Source organism: Kwoniella pini, chromosome 7 (assembly GCF_000512605.2).
Source record: "Kwoniella pini CBS 10737 chromosome 7, complete sequence".
Taxonomy (NCBI): domain Eukaryota; kingdom Fungi; phylum Basidiomycota; class Tremellomycetes; order Tremellales; family Cryptococcaceae; genus Kwoniella; species Kwoniella pini.
Window position 1 is genome coordinate 293,816 of NC_091722.1, and position 24,177 is coordinate 317,992.

Below are 24,177 nucleotides of genomic sequence, written 5' to 3' on the forward strand. Positions count from 1 at the left end.
TGATTATATCTTATCAGTCATTGATTTTATTCTAAACATAATAGTCGTGTCTTCCAGTAGAAACTCTCGTTCAATAATCCCGAATGATATAGCCATAGCCTCAATTCATTTACTATGTCCACTGCAACACCATCAATCAAAGGTGTTTATATTCCACCCCATCTCCGTAATCGACCTAATCCTTCTCCCTCATCCTCAAGGACTAACGAACTACCAGCGACTCCACCTTCAGCTCAGAAAGGATACACTCCAGCCCCAAATAGGTCACAAAGGTCACCTTGGGCATCCTCACCGTCTGGCCCTTCAAGTCATACAGCTCGAAATAACCTTTTTAACAACAATAACCTTAATTCGCCTAGTAGTAGAAATGATAACGGCAGCCCTTTCAACTCCGGGCGAATTACTGATAGAAGCAGATCCAATCCATCTGCTTCATCGAGCGGATACTCATCTAGTCCATCACTGTATGTCTACGGAGATAGCTTTGTCGGTCCATTCAAGCTGCTAAGAGAGGATAGCGTAAGAATCCAAACTTTCAAGGGGTCTTCAGCGAAGGTAAGCTGGATATTTTGCTCGGAAATTTGGCAGCTGACGTTATACATATTGCAGGGTTTGAACAATCCAAATTCTATCAAACAAGTGTCGAGGGATCTGTTACCGATAATCAACGGTTTACTAGCTCCTCCGCCTTATGCGTATATGCCGTCAGCTGGAAGATGGGTTATGCTGATTTTCGGAAATGTAAGTTGAAGTTCCTTTTTCAAGGAAGAATTACCAATTGATTTCGATACATAGGTCGATTTGCAAATAAATTACCTATGGCAATTAGCGAATAAACCAATATCTCACTTATCCTTCCCCTCTACCAAACAACCTTCGACTTCTACACCAACAACGGATGATGAGGCCGAGGATCAACTCTCATCCATTCAATCACATCCGCGTAGACCATCCAATGTACTTGCAACAGCGACTGAAACCTCTTCACGCGGTCCAGCCTTAGGTCCTGAGTCATTCGTAGCAGGCGTAGTTGAAGCTTACACATCATGGCTGGAAAGAGAAATTATAAATGGCCCAATTGGAGAACGTTTGATCGCAAGTCGGAAACAGAATGAAGATAACCAAACGATAGCTTCACCCGGTGTATTTAGGCGTAAAGCACCTCCATCGAAAGTTTTGATCGCCGCCGCCTTACCGCCTTTAGTGGAAGATGAGCTTTTACCTAGAATTCCTGAGAAATATGTGGAAAGACTAGAAGAAGATCACTCAAAGGCTCAAAAAGCTTTTGAAAGATCAAATGGTAATGCAAGTCCGATAAGGAATTCAGGTTCGCCTAAATCTAGAACTCCAAGATTAAGTAATGATGATGAACTGGAAATCGGTTTATCTACATTATCTGTATCGGATGATAAACCTCTCATCCCAAGTTCACCTAAATCCACTTCTTCAACCAGCTCAACAAATTCCACTTTGTTCGATTCACAACGTACCGATCCTTCAACTACTACTACAATTTCATCTGTTGAATCTACTCTACACTCACCTAAAGAGTCTACTGAATCACCCTCAAACAAAACATCAATCGAAGATTTACTTCGACATGATCCACCTTTATGTACCCTTCCTGTCAGAGTAAACATGACACATCGATATAATGAATTAATGAAAGAATTTTGTGAGAAATATCCAGATATATTGGAATTTATAGATATTACAGAAAGTATGAAATCTGGATCTGAAGCTCCTTCAATTCATGGTGAAGTAGATAGAAACGTTTGGGCATGTCCAGTTGATCCAACAAATGTACATCCACTTTGGGAACCTACTTTACCACTTTGGAAAGATGAATTAAAGAAAATTGGTTTACCAACTGATACTTGGAGAATTAGTGAAGATGCCGAAGAAACTTTTAAAGCTTATGAAGTTGATAAGCGAAGAAGAACAGAGAAGAGAGGTGATCAAAGGAATACAATTGAAGAGAGGATCAAATTGAGAGATGAATAATGTCACTCAATAGAAAGCAATAACGAGAAATTAAGATGATCATTGAAGTTGGACTATCAATATTTAAGAATGTTTCTTGCAATTTTGATCAATCAGTTGTATGTATCCAGTATTATCATATTTAATAATACAATACAAATGCGATAAGTACATGTTGTATATCGTTATATCAAATGTATGTATGCATAATAATATATTGCAAGTGCGTGGAGGTGAAGCTCGAATAGTCGAGCTGACTGGTATGGAGACGTTGTAAAATGATGAAGAAATGATTAAGATCACGATGATGATCGACCTTTGTCGACGCTTTTGATTCGTTATTTATATTTCTTGCCTGATATTTATCTTCTATTTCGCATAGATACAACTTGTTGTACTTTCGTTCGGACCTATAGGACAAGAATGATGATTAGCTTTGTTCACAAAATTGTAAATTTAAATATCAACAAAATTAAAAACGATAAAATAAAGAGATTGTGAATTTTCAAAATTATGATTTATGGTTTTTATTTAAAACAAATTATATTCCAAATGAAATCAAATTAATAATAATAACTTACCATTTCTTTAAATCTTCTTCTATGTCTTTCAGAAATTAATCTTCTTCTTTTAACAGAAGGTTTTTCATGAAATTCTTGTAATCTTAATTCTTTTTTTAAATTACTTTGTCTTAATAAACCTTGTAATCTTTTATAACTTGAATTAAATTCACCACCTTTTGGAACAGTTATTGATCTACCTGTTGAAATATTTGTTGGAAATCCAAAATTATATGAATTTGAATTTATTGATAATTTTTTCCACCAAATTTCAGAATCATCAATAGTTTCATCATTATTATTATTATTATTTTCTGATAAATTATCAAATCTTAATTTACTAAATGAATCATTTGTTATTGTTTTTGAAGAAGGTTTTGAAAATAATTCACCTGATTTTGGTGGTGGTGAAGGTGGTAGTGGAGTATTTGTTGTTATTTCATTAGAAGAAGAAGAAGAAGGTAATGTTGAATTAAATCGAATTGAATCTATTAAAGGAATCGTAATTCGAGATGAAGAAGATGAAGAATTTGATATATTTCGTAAAGTTGAACGAATGAGGAATGACATGATGCTTTCGATGGCTCGAGCTTTGCTGTAGTCGAAGGTGGGATTGTTAATAGTGATTTGGTTTGTTCACTCGTTTAATTGATCGATCTCTGGCTTTCAATAATGCTTCCAGTATTGTGCGTTATACCTTGACTTTGAGAATATGAATTTAATATGCGAACCAAAGGACATTTAACGGACATAGTCAAATGGCGGGATAAAATCCAATAAAATAATTTTCACTATTAATATATATAGTCGCGCTTTGAAACCCCCGGTGGAGGACATTCTTCCTTCCTTCCAACGTGTCTGTCTTTACTTTGTTATTCTTTAGCGATACTCTTTATGCAGAAGTGAATCATTCGCAATGCTCCTTAGCTCACTGAGTATTTTGATTTTCGCTCCAATATATCATGGCCTTGCAAAACGAACACCTGGAAAATCACATGATGACGCATTCTACGAATCGTTAACTTTACATCCACTGCCAGATGGACGTATGTCTGTGCTTTTCGAATTTGAGACGATATTTTCTTCATCAGAATCATTGTCTTCTATACGTAAGTTAGGCGTTTCCCGCCTCGATACAATTGGTTAATTGCACACAGATAACAAAAGATTCCCAAGCTGAATATCACACGAAATAGCCCAATCGCATCATTCTCTCACACCTCCTTCTCTATTACTTCCACTGAAAGCAAACAACGTATCGGAATTGACCATATCCTTTACGTCTGGATGGGATCAAATAAGGTCTTCTTCTTCTGGATTACTGAATTATGAATCTTCAGGTGGAGGAGGTGAAATACGAGGATGGCTTAAAGATGGAAATGATATTGAAAATCGTTGGAATGCGGTAACGAACGCTTTAGGAGGTCTGTTTTGCGCTGGATTAGGATCAAAAGATTTAGGTGATAATGTGAGGGATTTTGGTAATATATATCGTCCCAAACTCGATGTGACTAGTGAGTGAACGAGATTCCTAATGTACCTTAGCCAGAGATCTTTGAATGTTTATTAGGATTTGGGTTTACAAGTCAATGACAAGCTGATCTATATATTTGTAATAGATACATCCCATTTCTTACTTTCTCATCCAGAGTCACATTTATGTACAGAAAACCTGACTCCTTTTTTATCTCTTTTACCTTCCAAAGGCTCATCTGGTATTTCAGCATTGTTATCACAACCAGGTATAATCTTTAGCTGGGAATCACAATCTGAAGGTATAGAAGTTCTTATGCCTTCGGGAGATGGTCAAGGGAGATGGAAAGGGTGGTGGGAAGGTGTTATAGATCTTGTACCTGAGAAAGGTGGTAGTCGAAGAACTTCAATTTCTAAGATGTTTAACAAGAAAATACCCAAACCTTTCCCTGAAGTTCAAAATTCCGTCCTGAGGCTAATTGTCGAAGATGAAGGTCTGCAAGCTCTGCCGTCAGGTCTAGCAAAGCAAGAATGGATAGATGGAAAGATACGGAAAGTCCTTGAATGGGATCTGCAGAATAGTACTCTAATAGGAGGTGACATAGAGTTTTGGTGGGATGGAGAAGATCGTTTCCAATATCGTAGGTTTGGGCTTGTATATCGGCAGAAAGGCGGAGAACACTGACTGTAAACGACAGCTCGCACTATTGATCCACCTCCTATCACCGTTACGCGAACAGTGATTGATAGAGTAGCTTCGGATGGTACTTTCCAAATCATACTTTCGAATCAAGATAATTATGAGCGAAAGGCTATCTACTCCGAAATCTGGCCATGGTGGGTAAAAGGGTGGATGAGCGAAGTAGAATTATTAGTAGGAAATGAACAAAAACGTGAGTTCAGCTAGTGAAGGCATTGAGCGTAGATCGCTAGCTGACAATAGTCGTTTACGTTTCAGCTGAGTTATTGGATAATCTACATTATAACCCTTCCACTCCACCTAAAATATCAACCACGACTCTTCACTTCTATTTGACTATACCGGCAAATTCAAAATTGATCCTCAAGATTCCCTTTACGAAATTGACTTTAAAATATACAGAACATCGACCAGATGCTGAAAGGGGTATAGAAATCTCATCAGGTGTATTGACTTTACTTGATACATTACCTGAATCTCAATTGGCTGAAAGTGAAATTTTTAATTCCAGAAGAACTGGAAGAAAAAGAATATATACTAATCGATTATTATTGGATGTTCCTACACCGGATTTCTCAATGCCTTATAATGTTATTATAATGAGTAGTACCGTTATGGCTGTTTTCTTTGGACTTATGCAAGGTGCATTGACTAGAAAATGGGGATGGGTAGAGTTGCCTTCCGTAGCAGAGAAAGTGGTCAAAGCGGATGACGGGAAAAAGTCAGATTAATCATTAATCTTGGTCAACATTGTACTTGGATACATAGCTATCTATGAAATAATCATATATACTTTTGGAGGAGGATAGGATCAAATGATCGGATGATAAGGACTTTTTCCCATCCATATTTCTGCGAATCAATTAGCTGTGATACATTATTCTAATGATTGTTGAGATTCGTTGGAATGTTGTTCAAGCCTTTCAAGTAAATCAGAAAGAGGAATAATTTTATCATTATAAATTTCTGAATCATCTGATATATTAAAATCTTTAGGTGTAAACCAATTTCCAAATTCAATTGAATCTTCATCACCATTATTATTGTTATTATTATTATTATTATAATTTGAAATTGGTAAATCATATAAAGCTCTAATTTCAACTTGATTATTTGATTCACCAAAAGAAGGACAAAATAAATTTAATCCTAAACATTTATTCAAATTGTTTTCACCTTCAATTGAAGAAGTTTTACATTTTAAATATGAAAAAGGTTTACAATGATATATTGTACCGTTATCAACTTGTATAGGTAGATTATTAATTTGAAATAACATATTATCATTATAAGAAATTAAATTAATTGTTCTATTTCCAGGTATTACTTTTGATAATCTTTCATTCAATTTATTTTTTGAATTATCAAAAGATGAATTTGGTTTAATCAATCTTATAAAAGATGAAGAAGGACAATTAGTAGTTACGATTATGTTTTGTCTATTGGTAATAGGATTGAGATATCTTTTCATACTTCCGCCTGAGGTGGATGATGCGATTGAAGATAAAGCTGATTGAATTGAAGGATGAAGTCTCGAAGCTATTTTGAATACGGAAGTCATATTGATATGATTCACTTGTTTTTTTGAATTATGGTATGAGAGGATTATTTTAAAATTATTGATAGATTGAAGAAAAGGTGAACATTTACGAGCTATATATACCTTATCCCAAGCTGATTTATCTTAATTCTTATCTCGATAAGAAACCTATCTGAATACCGCTTTTTTTCAAATCTTTATCTTACCGAGCGGACATTGAGCAAACACATACAGACAAGATTAAAAGATATCTTGTAGATAATGGATATATTGCCGGCTGCGTAAGCTTATCATGGAAATGGCAATTTACTGAAACGTTCCTGAGTATATATGACTGAGCTGAATTTGTAATCGAATGTCTTCGGTAATCTTCAGTCATGCTCAAAGGGAAAGAAAGACATAACAGGAAGCTCAGATTCCTAAGCCGCTCGACTAAACTTATCTTCGGTTGATATGTCAAAGGATGAATCGTTTTGGTGATTCATCGCAACCGAGCGGATCGTAAAAATGATTGTAAGAGACCACCAATATTCATCGGAAGCAAAGATCCCAAATGCTCCTGAACGTAAATCAAGTAGTATTGTTCATCCGTGGTGATCATGATATGCTAACTAGATCAAGCTTATCCTGAGCCATCAATCAAAATGCACACACTGATTGACATAAGGCAGACACAAAAGAAACGGCGAATTTGTTGGGCAAGCGTAAAAGACATAAACCATGCATTACGATATAATATGATCCTAAGCTGAAGACGCATATATTATCCATTCACCAATTCTGATTTCAAATCGCAATAAGTGGACATTCTCTATTTAATATTCTAGCAATCAGTTGTAAGGTGAAGCAGGATCGTTCACTCTGTCAGAGACCTCTTTGACGGTTTTCTCGTCATCGGACTCAGGTTTACCACTGTTGTCTTCGGTAGATTGTGAGGGTGAACCGCTGTTCTGGGTTGTTGAGGGTGAACCACTGTTCTGAGAGGTAGATCCTGTTTTGCTTGAGCCAGTGGAGGAATTTCGACCTGACTTTGCACCGAATGGAGGAGGATTGTTATGCGGAAAGAGGTTTTGGTAACCTCCGTGCTCAGTCATCATGGATGCCACGGCTTTAGTGGTATCGGCCGTACTCTTGGAAAGATCGCTGATAGATGGAAGGTTGGAAGGCATTATGGATGATGTTTGTCAAGTTGGTATTGGAAAATTTGATTAAGTTATTGCAATGTTAGGACCTGGCGCCAAATCGAAAAAGACACATGCATTTTCGAGGGTATTTATATCATCCAGTTGGAGACACTTGAATCTGCCAGATTACAACTCGATCGAGTCGATATTGAGCGGGCATCAGCATGGGTTGCAAAATGCACTGCATTTCACTTTTAGACATCAGTAAGATTGAAAGGATACTATCACACAACAAAGAATATCTTTTGTTCTAGATTGAAGAAGACGAATGATGAAATTCGACAGATTTGTCGACTCCACTTTAGCGAGCTTCGATTTGAATTAGAAGTCGCGTTATTTTGTTGTAGTTCGATATCAGTATTATTTGAACTCAAGTAAGAGATTGTAAGAAGACAACACGCTCGCATCGGACAGAAGCACCTTGAGTATATTTGATTAGCAGATTTGAAAATATATGTGAAAGGGAGGAAAGTGACCGTCGACTCATGCTTGGTAAGGCTCTAAAATCGATGACGCTTGTATATAGTGTCGAGCCACCTATTCGCTCCGAAGAAGTGAGCAAGGCTTCGGAATCAGTAATTCAGAGAAGGCGAATGATATCCAGTTGTTGCGTTATACAACCTGTCGTCACGAAGCCCACCATAAGTGATAGACCTCAGAGCCAAGATGGCTCCGTGGTCGTAATGATCAGCCATTCCGAGGGGATGGCAGCTGTTCAATTATATTCGCTGTGGGTTGAAACATACCACCAAAATAGAATAGTCCATCCTATCGAAGTTTGATATATACGGCGCTAATCCGACCAACATGTGGCTTGTATTTTTTTTTTCCAACAGAAATCGGTGTTTTCCAATCCAACATGATCGATTGTTCCTGGATATCTGAATGATAATCAGATAAATTGCCTAAATAGGTTAATTTTGCTTCATTGTTTTAAGATAGCGGCGAATACCGCTTGATGAACGAAACTTTTCCCTCTGTAAATTGGAAAATACCAACATCCTCAAAGATAAAAATTGGAAAATACCATCCTCTTTTTCCTTCCTAGATATCACGATAATAATCACCTTTAAATTAACTACGGACATTGATAGCGCCGAACAACTAGCCAATAGTGTGACCTGACTCTAGATACCGGTTTAGCCCTGTCTGTGTACACATAGATAATAATTTTTTGAACAACCCCTTTCTTTTCTCTTTTCTTTTGTTTAACCCAAAAAAGCCTCGTGCTTAACTTTTACATTTTAACCTGATGAGAATCGCACGGTCATTCGGTCAACTTAGATTAAGACCTTTATCAGTCAATTCAATCACTTCGAAATCATCTATTATTAGACTTTCTTTAATAAATCAAAAAGTTAACTCTTTACCTTTATCCTCTTCTTCAACCTATATACCCACTAGGAACTTATCTTTATCTACTAGATTAGAAAAATCGAAAATGTCTGACGTAGAAATGGGTGAAGCCGGAAAGGCTAAGATCATTGACGGAAATGCCATCGCCAAGTGAGTAGGGTAATATCTGGTCTGTATAATTCCACCTAACTGACCTCTCCACACTAGGCAAATCCGACAAGGTATTTCCGCCAAAATCACTCAACTCCAATCTACCAACCCCACTTTCCACGCTCCCCACCTCGTCATTTTCCAACTCGGTTCCAGCGCTGCTTCCTCCACATATATCCGAATGAAGCTCAAAGCTGCCGAGGAAAGTGGTATGACCGTAGAACACATTCAAATACCCTCCGATGCTGAGTCAGGTGCTACAGCCGGTACCGGTGTCAAGAAGGTCTTAGAAGCTGTCACTAAGGCTAACTCGGACGAAAAAGTATCCGGTATACTTGTTCAACTCCCCTTAGAAGGTGCCGGTAAAACAGAGGAGAAAGCTGTCGTAGATTCAGTGGATGTCAGCAAAGATGTTGATGGATTTCACCCTGAGAACATTGGTCTTTTATCATCCAGAATTGGTCACCCTCACTTCGTCCCATGTACTCCTGCCGGTTCCATCAAACTGATCGAGTCAACCGGTTTCGATCTCAAGGGTTCCAACGTAGTTGTTCTCGGTCGATCAGACATTGTTGGTACTCCCGTCTGCGCTTTACTTCGAAAGAAGGATGCCACCGTCACTCAATGTCATTCTCGAACTAAGAACCTTCAACAAATTGTTGGAACTGCCGATGTTGTAGTCGCTGCCATTGGTCAAGCTGAATTCGTCAAGGGAGACTGGCTCAAACCAGGTGCTATCGTCATTGATGTCGGTACCAATTACATCCCCGATTCCACCAAGAAATCAGGCCAACGATTGGTCGGTGACGTTCACTTCGAGTCCGCTTCCAAAGTTGCGTCTTTCATCACCCCTGTACCAGGAGGTGTTGGACCCATGACCGTAGCTATGCTCATGAACAACACCTTCGAAGCTGCCAAGAAGGCTTGGGAATCCCGACGAGCTAAGAAACTCACTCCTCTCCCACTCGATATCAAAGAGAAAGTCCCATCGGATATCGAGATTGCCGTTGCTCAAACACCTAAACCCGTTGCCACCATCGCCGAGGAGATCGGTGTTCACCCTGATGAAGTTGAATCTTACGGTCGTTACAAGGCCAAGATCGAACTCAGTGTTCTCGATAGACTCAAGGATCGACTTGATGGTAAATACATCGTCGTTGCTGGTATCACTCCAACTCCTCTCGGTGAAGGTAAATCTACCACTACTATCGGTCTTGCTCAAGCTCTTGGTGCCCATTTGCAAAAGACCGCCATTGCCTGTGTCAGACAACCCTCTCAAGGTCCTACTTTTGGTGTTAAGGGTGGTGCCGCTGGTGGTGGTTACTCTCAGGTCATCCCCATGACCGAGTTCAACTTGCACTTGACTGGTGATATTCACGCCGTCACCGCTGCCAACAACTTGCTTGCTGCCGCCATTGACGCAAGAATGTTCCACGAAGCCACTCAAACCGATAAAGGTCTTTTCAACCGATTATGTCCCCCTAAGAAGGGAGTCAGAACTTTCTCCAAGCCGATGTTGGCTCGACTCCACAAGCAAGGTGTCAATAAGACCGATCCTAACGAATTGACCGAGGAAGAGGCCGCTCGATTCGCTCGACTCGATATCGACCCATCAACCCTCACATGGAACCGTGTTCTTGATACCAACGATCGATACCTCAGACAGATCACTGTTGGTCAAGCACCTACCGAAAAGGGTCACGAAAGAAAGACCGCGTTCGATATTGCGGTAGCTTCCGAATGTATGGCCGTCTTGGCCTTGTCCAAAGATCTCGCTGATATGCGAGCTCGACTCGGTCGAATGGTCGTTGCTTCTAGCAAAGCTGGTGAACCTATCACTGCTGAAGATATCGGTTGTGCAGGAGCTATGGCCGTACTCATGAAAGATGCTATCAAACCCACCATCATGCAAACACTCGAAGGTACCCCCGTTTTCGTTCACGCTGGTCCATTCGCCAACATCGCTCACGGTAACTCTTCTATCATTGCCGACAGAATTGCCCTCAAGCTTGCCGGTATCGAACAAGGTGATGACGAGAGCCGAAATGGTTACGTGATCACTGAAGCTGGTTTCGGTGCTGATATCGGTATGGAGAAATTCTGTAACATCAAGACACGAGTATCAGGCTTGAAACCAAATGCAGTTGTCTTGGTAGCTACCATCAGAGCCTTGAAAATGCACGGTGGTGGTCCAGCTGTCACACCTGGTAAACCCCTTGACGCTGTTTACACTCAAGAGAACCTTGAATTATTAGAAAAAGGATGTGCCAACTTGGGTAAACACATTGAAAACGCTAAGAAATTCGGCTTGAAGGTTGTCGTAGCTATCAATCAATTCACCAACGACACTCCTGCTGAAATGGAACTCGTTCAGAAATTCGCTCTTGGTGTAGGAGCAGATTACGCTGTACCAGCCAACCATTGGGCTAAAGGTGGAGAGGGTGCTGTTGAACTTGCTAAAGCAGTCATTGACGCTTGTTCCGAACCATCTAAATTCCAATTCTTATACGAGTTGAACCAACCTCTTAAAAACAAGATTGAAATTATCGCTAAAGAAATGTACGGTGCTGATGGAATTTCACTATCATCTGAAGCTGAAGAAGAAGTTGCTAGATATGAAAAACAAGGTTATGGTGGATTACCTATTTGTATGGCAAAAACTGCACTTTCACTTTCCGATGATCCTTCAAAGAAAGGTGTACCAACTGGATTTACATTACCTATAAGAAATGTTAAATTATCTGCAGGTGCTTCATTCGTGTATCCTTTAGTAGGTGATATGTCAACTATGCCTGGTTTGACTACTCGACCTGGTTTCTATGATATCGATTTAAATCCTGAAACAGGTGATATTGAAGGATTATTCTAGTATATATATACCTCAATTTGTAGTTTTCTGTTTTCTTTCTTTCTTTGGGAATTTCAACAATCATTTTTATCATTGCATCTTTTCTCTTTTTGTACAAATTCTTTTCTTCTTTAGCATAGTCAATATAACATAAACAATAGATATCAAGTAGGTAGATAGGTAGAATACGAATCAATCAAATCAAGGGATGCAATAGCCTCAACGGCTTTATGACTTCATATAAATTTCGCAACAGCTACACTTCCCAATACTGCTAGCGCTTTGCGGAAGATTTGACAATAATAACTCATCATGATATAATTGAACACAAAGAATGCATTTAAGCTTTCATTTCAATTCTCATTCGCATTTCGAATTCTTATTCCAATTTTTCTACTAATCTTTTGATACACCCAATTAACTCTATACTATACTATCTACAACAACATCGTCTACTACCGCTACACTACGTCCTTGAGTAATTTTCGTTCTAACTCTTGTTGTCAAACAGACAAAAGGTATTTATTGTTTGGAAACTTCCAATACGATTCGACCAGCGATTTTACCAGCTTCGAGATCTTCGTAAACGCTATAAAGATGTGAATCAGTATGTAATTCTCAATACTAATGTAAAAAAAGGGTGGAATCGTGTGTTATATCGCTTAGGAAGATGGTACCGGGATAATCAATTTAAAACTTTAACTCACTCTTTAAGGTCTTTAAGTTCTTTTTGTTCAAAGATAACTTTAACTTTACCTGCAGCAGCAATATCAAGAGCTTCAATTGCATCTTGTCTTGTACCAACATAAGAACCTTGAATTCTAATTGATTTAAAAACTGTCCAAAATGGATTTGCACCCATTTCAGCATCTGGCATTCCAACACAAACTAAAGTTCCACCTTCTCTTAAATAAGAAATTGCTTGTGTATAACCTGATTTATGTGATGCAGTAACTAAAGAAGCATGTGGACCTAATCCGTCTGTTGCTTTTTTGACATCTGCAACTAAATCTTTAGAAGTTTTAAAATCTACCCATGCATCTGCACCAAGTGATTTTACTAATTTTTCTTTTTGTGCACCTGTATCAATAGCAACTACTTTAAGTCCAGCTGCTTTGGCACTAGTTTTTCCCCAAAACCCCCCACGTCAGTATAATTTACACATTGATAGTTAAGTGAACTCACTATTGTACTGCCAAATGACCTAAACCACCACCAGCTCCTGGGAGAGCAACCCAATCACCAACTTTGGTATTAGATACTTTTAATCCCTTATAAGTGGTTACACCTGCACACAAGATTGAAGCGGCACCTGCAGAGTCGAGCACTTCAGGTATAGGAGTAACGTGGTTGGTATATGAAACAACATATTCGGAGAAAGTTCCGTCAACTGTGTATCCGGATAATTTGACTTGTGGACAATCTATTCAGGGTAAAATTTTACGTTAGTTTTAAAAGCTCCAATGGCGTGAGAAGCGTGGGAACGTAACATTTGAGGGAGAGTATGCTTAATGCATATTTGATCATGATGATGATGATGATGAGACATCCCCCGAATGCAGTTGTTTCGATGTGATGATGATGGAAGAGAGAGATCGAGATGCTACTCACTCATCTCGAATCCTCTTCTGCAGAATTCACAGTTGAGACAAGAGTCTGCCATCCATTTGATACCTACTCGATCACCCAATTTGACTGGAGACTTTTGAGTGTTTTCACCAATAGCAACAATAGTACCTACACCTTCATGACCACCGATCAAAGGGTTCATAGGTGGAACAGGCCAATCACCAGACTTGGCATGTAAATCGGTATGACATACACCAGTATGAGAAATGTGTACGAGACATTCTCCAGGTTGAAGATCTTTAGCTTGTTTTACAGGATGTTCAGATCGAATTTCAAGATCAGCTCCTACAGATTGAATAACAGCTGCAGTTTGAGTTTTAGGAATTTGAAAACCTTGTAAAGTTGACATTATTTTAATTGATGTAGTAAAAGAACGTGAAGTTGAAATTGATTTTGTTATTGATGAAGGAAAAGAAATGGAAGGTAATAAACGAATAGATGAAGTATATATAGATGATTGATTCGGAAGTGAACGGATAATTGAACCGGTTGATCTTGGTAAAGACATCATTGGATCTTTTCACAGTGGGGCAAATTCGAATATACGTATATGGTTAATTATAACCGTAAGTTATTATCTATTTAATAATGGTGGGAATGATCGGCTATTCAGAAACACTAGAAAATGCTACTGGTTCCTTGGTAACGGATATACAAGGGTAAAGAAAAAACGTTTGTTATCGTATGTGAAAGATAAAAGAACAAGTACGAAATCAAAAATTGTTTTTTTTTTTTTTTCATAAGTCGAGATCATATGACCTGTTGAGAATGTCGGTCGGTCTATATTGACAAGCATGAACGGATCAGAGAACCATATAGAAAGAACCGCTTATAATCTTCCGAAAGCGTTGAGAATAGCATAGTCGTCTTCTCCAAGCTAGCACCAAGGAGACTGAGGCTTGAAGCAGGGTAAGAAAAGGGCGATAATTTGTCGATATGCATTCTACACAGGAAGGAATGTTCAAAGTTGATTCAGGGAAAGAAGCGAAACTTTAGTCCGATCTTTTCCTTGTCGGATCAGGCTGAACAAGGAAACAACGACGAACAGCTACGGCATCAAAATTCTCCGTTCAAGTGTGCGGCACTTTCCCTCTCTTCTTCGCCTGTGTCCGAAAGTCAACCCAACGATTTTATGGTCTCTGTTACACCGTATGGGTGCCTGGCTCCCCTCGTCTAGAAGTGACATTCCTCTCAAGCTTGCGAATCCGGCTCACATGACTCTATTCAAAGGTCCATGTGTAAGCTGTTAACGGTCAGATGGATAAGCGTAAAGATAAGATGTTTGGTGAAAAGGTAACCGATATCGGTGGTGATCGGACAATCTTTTGTATAATCGGTTAAACTAGCATCTGAAACAACCGGCGGACAAGTGATGACGTGTAACTTCTGACTTGACCACGTGCCTCGACCGAGTCCATCGATCACTTTACTGTAGGAGAGATGAATTTCCAGAAAATGAAAAGCATTGCAGCAGTATATTTATGAAAGTCAACTACTCAACCGATCTCGTATGCTTATAGATGATTATACTATCTCGATGGGGTCTTTCTAGACCTTTCATCGGATCTGGCTCTTTTCCCCAACGCCTGCTTCATCCTGGCTTGAGATTCTACGCTACCAAGCAGAATGCAATTCAAGATGAATCGGAATGGGAAACCGTCATTGGGTTAGAAATTCACGCTCAGCTGAAGACCGGTAGAAAGTTGTTTTCGGGTGAGCTCACATCCTCACAACGCTGTGGCTTGACTGCTAATCTTTATTATTCTACTTAAGCCGCTTCGACTTCGTACGGAGAAACACCAAATACGAATGTTAATTTGCATGATGCTGCCTTTCCCGGCACCTTGCCCGTGAGTTAACGACTTCCCTGGCTCGAAACACGTGGTTGAAGCTGATCACTTGCCTATCCCACCAGGTACTCGATCTCCATGCTGTAAGATTATCATTGATAACAGCGTTAGCATTAGGCTCTAGGATAGTAAGGGATCTCAGCCTGACTAGAAACCGAATGAATCAACTCAATTCCATTTTTCACAGAATTCTCGCTCAACTTTCGATAGGAAGCATTATTTCTACCATGATATACCTGCATCGTATCAAATTACGCAACACTACAGTAAGTTCTGCATACTAAGGTAGTCCAATCTGATGGCCGTACAGAGCTGACAAATTATGCCACAGACCCCTTAGCAAGGGAAGGTAAATTACAAATCATTCAAGGTGATAATAATTCTCAAAGAACATTCGATGTTGGAATACATCAACTTCAAATTGAACAAGTGAGATGATTCGTCTTTTCAATCCTTTCACATATATCCGGTTGACTTACTGTATTGCTCAAAGGATACAGCAAAAAGCCAGACTGTTGGTGATAATACACTGGTCGATTTGAACAGAGCTGGAACTGGTCTAATGGAGATTGTCACCGAGCCAGATATGAGGTGAGACAGCCCTACGACGCCCTCATAATTGCGGCGGCAATATGGCTAATTTCCATTCCCCCATTATATACAGAACATCTGAAGAAGCCGGAGCTTTCGTTCGTAAGCTACAAGGATTATTGAAAAGACTAGGATCAGGTGATGGTGATATGGAAAAGGTATGTCTGTTGTCAATACATCGATCGTCGCGCTGACCGATATGCTGCTCTCGCGAAGGGAAACCTCCGAGTCGATGTCAATGTATCTGTACATCGTCACGGGACACCATTCGGGACTAGATGCGAGATTAAAAATATCAATTCCGTAAGGTTTTTGCAAGCTGCGATAGGTAAGTCTCGGTCATTGTGTTTAGGATTCTTTCTTTGCCTGAAGGGCATGAATATATCGAGAACCCTAATATCTGATGATTGCCTGCAGAATCAGAAAGACGTAGACATATTGCTCATTACCTTACGTCTCCTGGTGCTCCACTCAAGCAAGAAACGAGGGGTCTCAACGAATTGACGTTGGAAACATTCTCACTCAGATCGAAGGAGGAAGCGACGGATTATAGGTATATGCCAGATCAAAATCTACCTGCTATCGTCATTGATTCTGTAAGTTTCCCCTTGTTCATAATCCAACATATCCATTCTCGAAGATTACGTTCTTGCAAAAATTCCTGATTTGTGATTTCCTCCCAGGCATACCTAGAAAAGCTTCGAGAAGAATTACCGGAAATGCCATGGCAAGTAGTTGATCGATTGACAGCTCTATACGATGTTCAGAAAAGGGATGTGGAGACGTTGATCGGATTGGATGAATATCATTTTGAGGGTGTAAGATATTACGAAGACGTTGTGGGGGGAGATAAGAAAATAGCCAAAAAAGCAATGAATTGGTAAGTGACAAGTTTCGGTATCTCAATGTCGTTTCAAAAGGAGATATCGATTCTTCATGAACTTATACTGTCGGATATACTAGGATCGTTCATGAAATTCTAGGTCAGATTGGTAAAGGTAAAACATCTATAAAATGGTCATCAACCTTAATTCCTTCAACAACAATGAAAGAAATGATAAATCTAATAGAACAAGGTAAAATAACAGGAACAAATGGTAAACAAATTATAAAACATTTAATATTCAACGATTCTTCAATATCACTTAATCAAGTATTGAATGAATTGTCTATTGAATTAAATGATAATATTTCTAATAAATTGGATATTTCGGAAATATGTCAACAAGCAATTAAAAATCAATCTAAATCTGTTAATGATTATAAAAAGGGTAATGAAAAAGTTTTAATGAGATTAGTAGGTGAAGTAATGAAACTTAGTAAAGGTAGAGCGGATGCAAAACAAGTTAAAGAGATTTTAGTGGATCTATTGAAAGATGGAAATGGGACGACCAATAACCAAAATAGATCACTTGGGTAACCAGATAGAAGGTATGGTGAACAATTGTGTAGATGTAAAACATAAATGTACAACAATATTACAAATTTGTCAAAACACCTTCCTTAGCATCACATAATTACCGAAGCTGCAGCTGCACTTTTCCAAAAATCCTCGTGATTCCCATTCTCACCAAACTCATTCCATCTTTTAGATAGTGCTCGCATCACTTCACCATGTGATGATCCTGGCATAGCATTTTTAGCATTTTTCATATTGGTCTTCAAGTACACTGGGAAACATCAGATAAATCAGCAAATTTACTATATTGAATTGCAGATCAAAGCTAGATGACAAGAGATCTTACCCTGGAATGCAGAAGAAGCTTTTTGTTTAGTTTCAAATAAAGGTACGAGTTTACCTTTACAAGATCCGCAAGCATGTTTAGTTGTGTCAATGGCTATTGAAAGGTATTAAACGTATGTTAGTAGATTAGACATGATGATATTAAAAAAAGGGATAGGTTACTTGCATTTTGAATGTCGCTTGTACCTGTATTTTATGAATAATTAACAAGGCAATATTAGTATATCTTTCTGAACTTGTAGCAATGACGTCTAAGGATAAAAGTCAAACTCACACCTTTCCGCAATAATTCGTTGAGCATTTCCAATGATACTTGTACTCAATCGTATAAGCGTGAGTGGTCTATATGAAGATCAATGTCCATCTCGTAAATCGGTGGGAGGTTTAATTGATGTAGCTTACCGTGACTTCGATATCTTTCCTGACACGCATGACCTTCTTGCCCCTGAAATATGAGGTACTCATCAGCTTACGTGCAAGAAATTAAATGTCAAAGAATAACACACCATGACTTGAATATTCTTCCATGCGGGTTACGATATTCATTACTGATTATCCATGTAGCCACTAGAAAAGACTTCGTCAGCTCGTTTCTCCAAATGTTTTGCAACAATTGTTTAAAGTGGCTGACTTACAATGACACATTTCATGAGCAACCGTATTGATAATTTGTTCTGTACATCAGCAGGATCAGCGATCAGTTTTTTTTCTCAAAATAGGAGAATGATAAAGCATGATATGACCCACTTTCCCCCGTCAAAACCTTTTCACTTAATTCAATCCAATGTTCTTTTGTACTCTCACCATTTTTTGTAACTCTACATATCAACAATAATCTCAGCTTAAACGAAAATACAGTCTGAACTCTTAATACATACCGCTTCGATCGAGCTACTCCAGCAGTAGTCAATAACCTTTTATTCCAAATTACTTTGGCTCCTACTCCTTCTATACCCAATTTTCGTTCGAAAACTCTCTCATCCAATTCCTTAAAAATCACGTTGGCTATACGTTCCCTTTCTTCAGCCCATCCTTTACTCGTAAATGACTTCTTTTCCGACTTTTCTCGACTAATACTTTTCTTCTTATTTCGTATTGGCGAATGAGATGCCGCTTCCGAGTCAGATGAAGCAATTACCAGTTGATCTAAATCAGGTAGCTGTATATCCAATCTATGCACCCTTCCAGGAGGAGAATAATATAGTATCTCATCATCAAAATGTGATTTCGGCGTATTGGCAGTTTTAGCTTTTGGAGGTGTAGGTAAGATTTCTATACCATCACTTTCATCTCCCTCGCTTCTTTGACCTTCATCAGATCCATAATCCTCTTCTTCGCTATTAGATATTTCTTCTTCCTCGGTTTCATAATCATCGTCCACTATGAAGTCCCTCAACGATCCTAAAGTATCATCTTCCTCGTCGTACAGTTCTTGCTCATCTGATTTATCGTGCGCTTGATCCTCGATAAAACGAAGAATAGCGGGTTTTCGCCTGATTTTAGGTAGAGCACGATCTCGAATAGGAGAAAGAGAATCGCTATGCGATACCCTTTGAGGCGCAGAAGAGGAGGATGGACCAGTTTCTGCATCGGAGTCTGAATCAGAGAGGACAATCCGTTTACCTGGTGTTCGCCTTGGAGTGGGATTCCAGATTACCGATCCATTGGACTCTTCATCGGAATCGACCAAGATTGGAGTAGCCGGACTAGCTAAAACACAAGGAGAGTGAGGAGAGCTAGGCGTTGTGTACGGATCAATCGCAGGTAGAGCAGCCGGTATTGATGGTGTTGGTGAGCTGATACAGAATATCTGGTAAGATATTTCAGAGGTCTAGGAGGACGACTACGGTTGACTGACAATTCAAGTATCCCTTCTACATCCTCTTCGTCCTCATTTCCTACCTGATCTTCTATGGGTTCCAACTCTTCCCTAACTATCGAAACAAAACCGTCTTCTATCCGAAGTACACCTCTAAAATGAGCCGATCAGCTATCATAACCAAATAAGACAAATCGGTCGATGGGTCACTTACATATCAAGGTCAAGTTGTTCTTGCAACTCATCCCCCTTTTCTGAGGTCGCTTGCGTCTTCCCTATATGACAAACATCTGAAGGAGAGCTTGGTATAGTCTCATGGGTCTTCGCAGGAGTATGAAGAAACTTCAGCCCACCCAACTTTTTACCAGGAGTCTTAGCTCTGACAGCTGAGAAATCAATCTTCTTGATAGGAGTTGGAGCGAAATTCGTACTTCTACTGGGAGTCAATGGTACTTTGGCAAAATTCATCCTCGGGATCGATGGTCCTGGATTCAGTCATCGTCAGCCTTCCGACTTGCCTGATGTCCCTTCACAGATCAAATTTCGGCGGAACAACGTACCAGGAATTGAAGGTGATTCACTTTGGGACCTATGATTGAGAGAAAGACTTTGAATTTCTTCGATTTCTTCATCTGAAGACTCGATAATCCTTCTTCTGTTACGATGAGGTGTTCTACTCATCTCATTGAGTCCTGTTTGGGCAGATTTCACCCTTCACTAAATGGAAATAGTACACCTATGGAAGGTCGAATTTGTTTGTTTACTCGGCACTCAATAATCGGTCATCGTAAAACCAGTCGCGTATCAAAATACGAATTGATCCCGCTGACAAAAGCTTGTGAAAGAAAACCAAACTTACTGTCCATGCATCTACATATATATATATACAAGTTGTACAAGGAATGAATCCACCTCAAATGACATGGGCGATTATTATTATTATTGAAGAAATTCAGCCTCTCCTGCCACAGAGACAAAACCAAATGGAAGAAGAAAAGGAGAAAAAAAAAATTATAATGGTTCACCCAGTTCTTCACTTATCCTAATACAGCTTCGCGACTCCTCTCAATGTCCCTTGCCCACCTCCTTACTCTGGAAGAGAGTTCCGACATCCGATCATTCCGTCTTAATGTACTCATCAGCGCGTCTCTCAGCTATAGCTATAGCTCTAGATTCACGTCGCATGTCTACGAAACAATCAGCACTACTCATCTTTGTTGATCCGATTAACTCACTAGGTTGACGTCGGTATGCCTACAGCAAGAAACAGGATTAATCGACTGCATTGAATCTCTAGGCTAGTCACACTCACATAGTATTTCTGATAATTGCATTGAACTTGACTCAAGCCATTCAACTTAGCTTGGGAAGTACAAATACAATTGGTTTGACCGGGATAACTTTCGGTCTGGCAGTTTGATGAATCAGCGATATGAACCAAAAAAGGAACTGATCAATCAAGAAAGAAAGACAGCCTACAGGTTTAGCAAGAGCGATCTCATTAGGTTTACACATATCCATACAAGCTTTAAAAGAATCAGTGGGAGTTTCGGTCAATCCAATAGGTGGAGAAGCATAACATCTCAAGAAATTCCAATTGGATTTCAGAAGATTATACTGCATAAGAAGGACAAGTTTTAGTAATCCTGCTCTGAAATAGGTGGATCATTGAGGAGTCACGGACAGATATAACTGGAACTTACCTGCATCTGATTACCGCAATTACCCGGTCCACCTGGCATATACTCGGCAGCAGGTGGTGGATATAAGTAACATACACATTCTTTCGAAGGGGCTTTGTATGTGTAATAATTGTATGATTTTACCGTACAGACGTTCTATCATCAAAATCATCAGAATTACAACAATCACTCACTAGACAGTGAATGACTTACATAACAATTATCCTTGTTAGGTGCGGCAAAAGTCTCGCCAGTATATTCTATATCTCCTAATTCATCACCACACCCTACGAATATATTATTCGATAGAACGAGTGGTATCAAAGTGAGTAAGATAAAGCAGATATTAAGGGGATTCAAAACGATTGAGGAACACATGGCAGTTGTTGTTTAGTTTGATGAAATATGAATTGGAGGGAGTGCTGTCAAGGTAGAATATTTATATATATAAATGGTGAGTTTCTAGACAGGCAAGAGGTTTTGGAATGAGAAGAAAATCGGGTTGAATGGAAAGAATATAACTCCCTTATATACCATATTTTGAAAGTCCGATTCTTGAATTTCGAAAATTCATCAAAGGAAAAGAAGATATTCGCTCAAGAAACCCGATGACGAAAAGCGATGCATCAAGAGAATATCGTTCTCATTCCAAATTGACTTATTACACGACTTTGTAAACCCCGATGATGGAGATAAAGGGTAGTATATGAACATCAAGGCGTAAGTATTGATGAGCTTCTATCGAATTAAAACTCGACTTACGTCAAAGCTGTGTCAACTTCTCAGTTTTTTTCTTATCCATAATAGTCGCAGTGATGAATCGACAAACGTTTTGAAAGTCAAGGACCGAATATCGAAAGCGATGATGGAGTAGATCTATCGTTGTTGATCATGCCTCGTGTAATGTTGATAAAGGCATGTTTGATGATCAATGGAAGGGTTTACACCATCATCACTACGCACTTTCGGCGCCTGATTTACCTACACTTCCGAGAAAGAGGCTATGTACAAAGCATCTTCATCATTGAGAATGATACTTGTTTCGCCATATCATGATGGAACATGCTTTTTTTGCATGTCTTCGCAAGCCGAAAATCGAAAACAAGCAGAAGATAGCATGACTTGCTTGAATAACACATCCTCAATTGATGTCCCCACACAAGGAGATGATCGAATTGACAGCGCCCTCTCACGAAAAGGAAGTAGAAAGTGATGAACCAGGCTTATCGAATACACCAGAACAGAGTATACTGTTCTCTCGAAGTTCAAATTCTTCGGCTGAGTTGTGCCCGATCAAGAATTCACATCCGCTTTACCGGCCCGATGCGAAGTCTTATCAATGGAATAAACGACATAAATTTCCAATCTCGATTTAAAAGACAATGAACATCATGCATTGTATGGGTTTCAATTATAGGGATGACTGATGCTATTCACTACAGAGACGCGGATCTTTATTGAGAATATTATAGGAATATGTCTGAAAATCATAAAGGACGTGATGACAGCAAGGAGTAATATATGGCGTGAGTCAGAAATAGCCAGAGATCAAGCGAGATGAAAGATAAACAGAAAGTGATAAAATATGCCAAGTGATTGATTATCCCTCTCGAAACAGAAGAGCATACTTTTTGTCTCCGTATGGTCCTCTAGGGCTAAAAGCTTGTCTTTGAGCTATAATTAAGGATCGCCCCACCCGCTTACCGGAAGGTACGGGGGCTATCGAATTGAATCGATCAGCTTCTTTGGCGCCCTTAATCAAAATCACGAGACTTACTTGGAGTGTGTGTATATGCCTGGAAAGATTGTCAGCTTTCAACATCGTGTAGATTTAATGAGATTAGAAGCTCACGTAATACTGATCCAATCCACATACTGCTTCTACCATATGATTAAGCTGATTTTTAGAAGCGCAAATACAATTGGTTTGACCAGGATAATCGCCAGTCTACGAGCAGAGGTACACGTGTCATCTCGTCATCTACCAATACAAAGTCGATGGTTTACTCACTGGTCTAGCTATAGCCACTTCATGAGGTGCACATCCATCCATACAAGCCTTGAATGAATCGGAAGGAGTTTCAGTCATATTAGGTGAATTATAGCATTTTTGAAATTTCCAGTTTGATTTAACGATATTATACTGAATAGACTAACCAGGTTTAGCAGAGTATATAGGAAACAGGACAAAGATATTGAACTGACCTGTAATTGTCCATTGCATTCTTCCGGTCCACCAGGCATATATTCCGCTGCAGGTGGTGGATAGATATAACAATCACATTCATTTTGATCTTGTTTATACGTGTAATAAGTATACAAATTGTTTTTACACATTTTCTATATCGATAACCAACAATGTCAGTGTCAGATCCCATCAATCAATCCCTACATCGGGCGCTGACATAAAAAGACGTTACTTACATAACAATCACCTTTGTGGGGAGTCTGAAATGTCGCTTCGATGAATGTAAGTTCATCCCCGCATCCAATAAAAAGATCATCACTTCTGACCAGCTTTAAGAAGCTGAAACATATGAGGATGATTGATAATGAGAAGAAACTGGTGAGCATGATGATTAAATGTAGTGTGATTTTGGGTCTATGCGGAAAGTGATTTAAGTAAGCTTTCAAGATTTTATCATCCGAGGCAGTGGAGGGATAGAAGATCGATGGATGTTGATGAGTGATTAACGATTATTGATCAAAAGAACAATATGATATGCTTTACTTGTATCCTATTGTCAGATGAATAAATTTCAGTATGTAAGGATTCGCAAAATTGTCAAGTGAATGATGAGGGAAGAAAGAAAGAGGAGTAGAATGTAGGGTATTTATACCTTCTTGTCATTTGCAAACCTGTCATAGCGTTTGAAAAGCTGTGCGGCAGGATAACTAGTTCAGGTTGAATCGAAGCACAATCCATGGTTAGTACAACTTTGAACGCACAGACAATGATCCATCAAAGCAGCTGCGAGATCATCAGAGGTGATTGTGGTTTCATCAAAAGAGGTGTTGATGGCGTATCAATATAACTGCATCTTCGGCAATCAACCGTTTGATGGGCA

At 39.1% G+C, this 24,177-nt stretch overlaps 11 protein-coding genes across 11 annotated transcripts; 4 read left to right on the forward strand and 7 right to left on the reverse strand.

Annotated features, from left to right (window-relative positions):
- Window positions 1–114: 114 nt before the first annotated feature.
- I206_105250 (uncharacterized protein) lies at window positions 115–2,004 on the forward strand (the record flags this gene model as incomplete). The annotated part of the gene is made up of 3 exons (XM_019155582.1): window positions 115–555; window positions 610–741; window positions 796–2,004. The coding sequence occupies 3 exons, from the start codon at window positions 115–117 to the stop codon at window positions 2,002–2,004; spliced, it is 1,782 nt and encodes a 593-aa protein (XP_019011736.1).
- A 341-nt stretch (window positions 2,005–2,345) lies between these two features.
- On the reverse strand, window positions 2,346–3,113 carry I206_105251 (mitochondrial 37S ribosomal protein bS21m; the record flags this gene model as incomplete). Its single annotated transcript, XM_019155581.1, has 2 exons — window positions 2,346–2,393; window positions 2,565–3,113. The coding sequence occupies 2 exons, from the start codon at window positions 3,111–3,113 to the stop codon at window positions 2,346–2,348; spliced, it is 597 nt and encodes a 198-aa protein (XP_019011735.1).
- A 346-nt stretch (window positions 3,114–3,459) lies between these two features.
- On the forward strand, window positions 3,460–5,447 carry I206_105252 (uncharacterized protein; the record flags this gene model as incomplete). The annotated part of the gene is made up of 5 exons (XM_070203092.1): window positions 3,460–3,652; window positions 3,740–4,057; window positions 4,163–4,657; window positions 4,715–4,909; window positions 4,975–5,447. 5 exons carry the CDS (start codon window positions 3,460–3,462, stop codon window positions 5,445–5,447), a joined length of 1,674 nt encoding a protein of 557 aa, XP_070059193.1.
- Window positions 5,448–5,593: 146 nt separating this feature from the next.
- I206_105253 (uncharacterized protein) lies at window positions 5,594–6,277 on the reverse strand (the record flags this gene model as incomplete). Its single annotated transcript, XM_019155579.1, has 1 exon — window positions 5,594–6,277. One exon carries the CDS (start codon window positions 6,275–6,277, stop codon window positions 5,594–5,596), a length of 684 nt encoding a protein of 227 aa, XP_019011733.1.
- An 809-nt stretch (window positions 6,278–7,086) lies between these two features.
- On the reverse strand, window positions 7,087–7,425 carry I206_105254 (uncharacterized protein; the record flags this gene model as incomplete). Its single annotated transcript, XM_019155578.1, has 1 exon — window positions 7,087–7,425. The coding sequence occupies one exon, from the start codon at window positions 7,423–7,425 to the stop codon at window positions 7,087–7,089; it is 339 nt and encodes a 112-aa protein (XP_019011732.1).
- A 1,456-nt stretch (window positions 7,426–8,881) lies between these two features.
- I206_105255 (uncharacterized protein) lies at window positions 8,882–11,815 on the forward strand (the record flags this gene model as incomplete). The annotated part of the gene is made up of 2 exons (XM_019155577.2): window positions 8,882–8,946; window positions 9,004–11,815. 2 exons carry the CDS (start codon window positions 8,882–8,884, stop codon window positions 11,813–11,815), a joined length of 2,877 nt encoding a protein of 958 aa, XP_019011731.2.
- A 501-nt stretch (window positions 11,816–12,316) lies between these two features.
- On the reverse strand, window positions 12,317–13,931 carry I206_105256 (uncharacterized protein; the record flags this gene model as incomplete). Its single annotated transcript, XM_019155576.1, has 4 exons — window positions 12,317–12,383; window positions 12,502–12,915; window positions 12,980–13,217; window positions 13,406–13,931. The coding sequence occupies 4 exons, from the start codon at window positions 13,929–13,931 to the stop codon at window positions 12,317–12,319; spliced, it is 1,245 nt and encodes a 414-aa protein (XP_019011730.1).
- A 1,012-nt stretch (window positions 13,932–14,943) lies between these two features.
- Window positions 14,944–17,284, forward strand: I206_105257 (aspartyl/glutamyl-tRNA(Asn/Gln) amidotransferase, B subunit; the record flags this gene model as incomplete). Its single annotated transcript, XM_019155575.1, has 11 exons — window positions 14,944–15,136; window positions 15,197–15,273; window positions 15,339–15,401; window positions 15,461–15,539; window positions 15,605–15,702; window positions 15,767–15,864; window positions 15,938–16,022; window positions 16,081–16,192; window positions 16,282–16,460; window positions 16,548–16,744; window positions 16,828–17,284. The coding sequence occupies 11 exons, from the start codon at window positions 14,944–14,946 to the stop codon at window positions 17,282–17,284; spliced, it is 1,638 nt and encodes a 545-aa protein (XP_019011729.1).
- Window positions 17,285–17,373: 89 nt separating this feature from the next.
- I206_105258 (uncharacterized protein) lies at window positions 17,374–20,108 on the reverse strand (the record flags this gene model as incomplete). Its single annotated transcript, XM_070203093.1, has 12 exons — window positions 17,374–17,534; window positions 17,610–17,702; window positions 17,775–17,794; window positions 17,883–17,950; window positions 18,011–18,053; window positions 18,115–18,175; window positions 18,244–18,282; window positions 18,356–18,426; window positions 18,487–19,404; window positions 19,467–19,580; window positions 19,642–19,912; window positions 19,988–20,108. The coding sequence occupies 12 exons, from the start codon at window positions 20,106–20,108 to the stop codon at window positions 17,374–17,376; spliced, it is 1,980 nt and encodes a 659-aa protein (XP_070059194.1).
- Window positions 20,109–20,543: 435 nt separating this feature from the next.
- Window positions 20,544–21,487, reverse strand: I206_105259 (uncharacterized protein; the record flags this gene model as incomplete). The annotated part of the gene is made up of 6 exons (XM_019155573.1): window positions 20,544–20,614; window positions 20,663–20,681; window positions 20,740–20,835; window positions 20,907–21,044; window positions 21,131–21,265; window positions 21,323–21,487. 6 exons carry the CDS (start codon window positions 21,485–21,487, stop codon window positions 20,544–20,546), a joined length of 624 nt encoding a protein of 207 aa, XP_019011727.1.
- A 1,222-nt stretch (window positions 21,488–22,709) lies between these two features.
- I206_105260 (uncharacterized protein) lies at window positions 22,710–23,683 on the reverse strand (the record flags this gene model as incomplete). Its single annotated transcript, XM_019155572.1, has 6 exons — window positions 22,710–22,828; window positions 22,887–22,905; window positions 22,962–23,057; window positions 23,121–23,252; window positions 23,315–23,449; window positions 23,534–23,683. 6 exons carry the CDS (start codon window positions 23,681–23,683, stop codon window positions 22,710–22,712), a joined length of 651 nt encoding a protein of 216 aa, XP_019011726.1.
- Window positions 23,684–24,177: the final 494 nt, after the last annotated feature.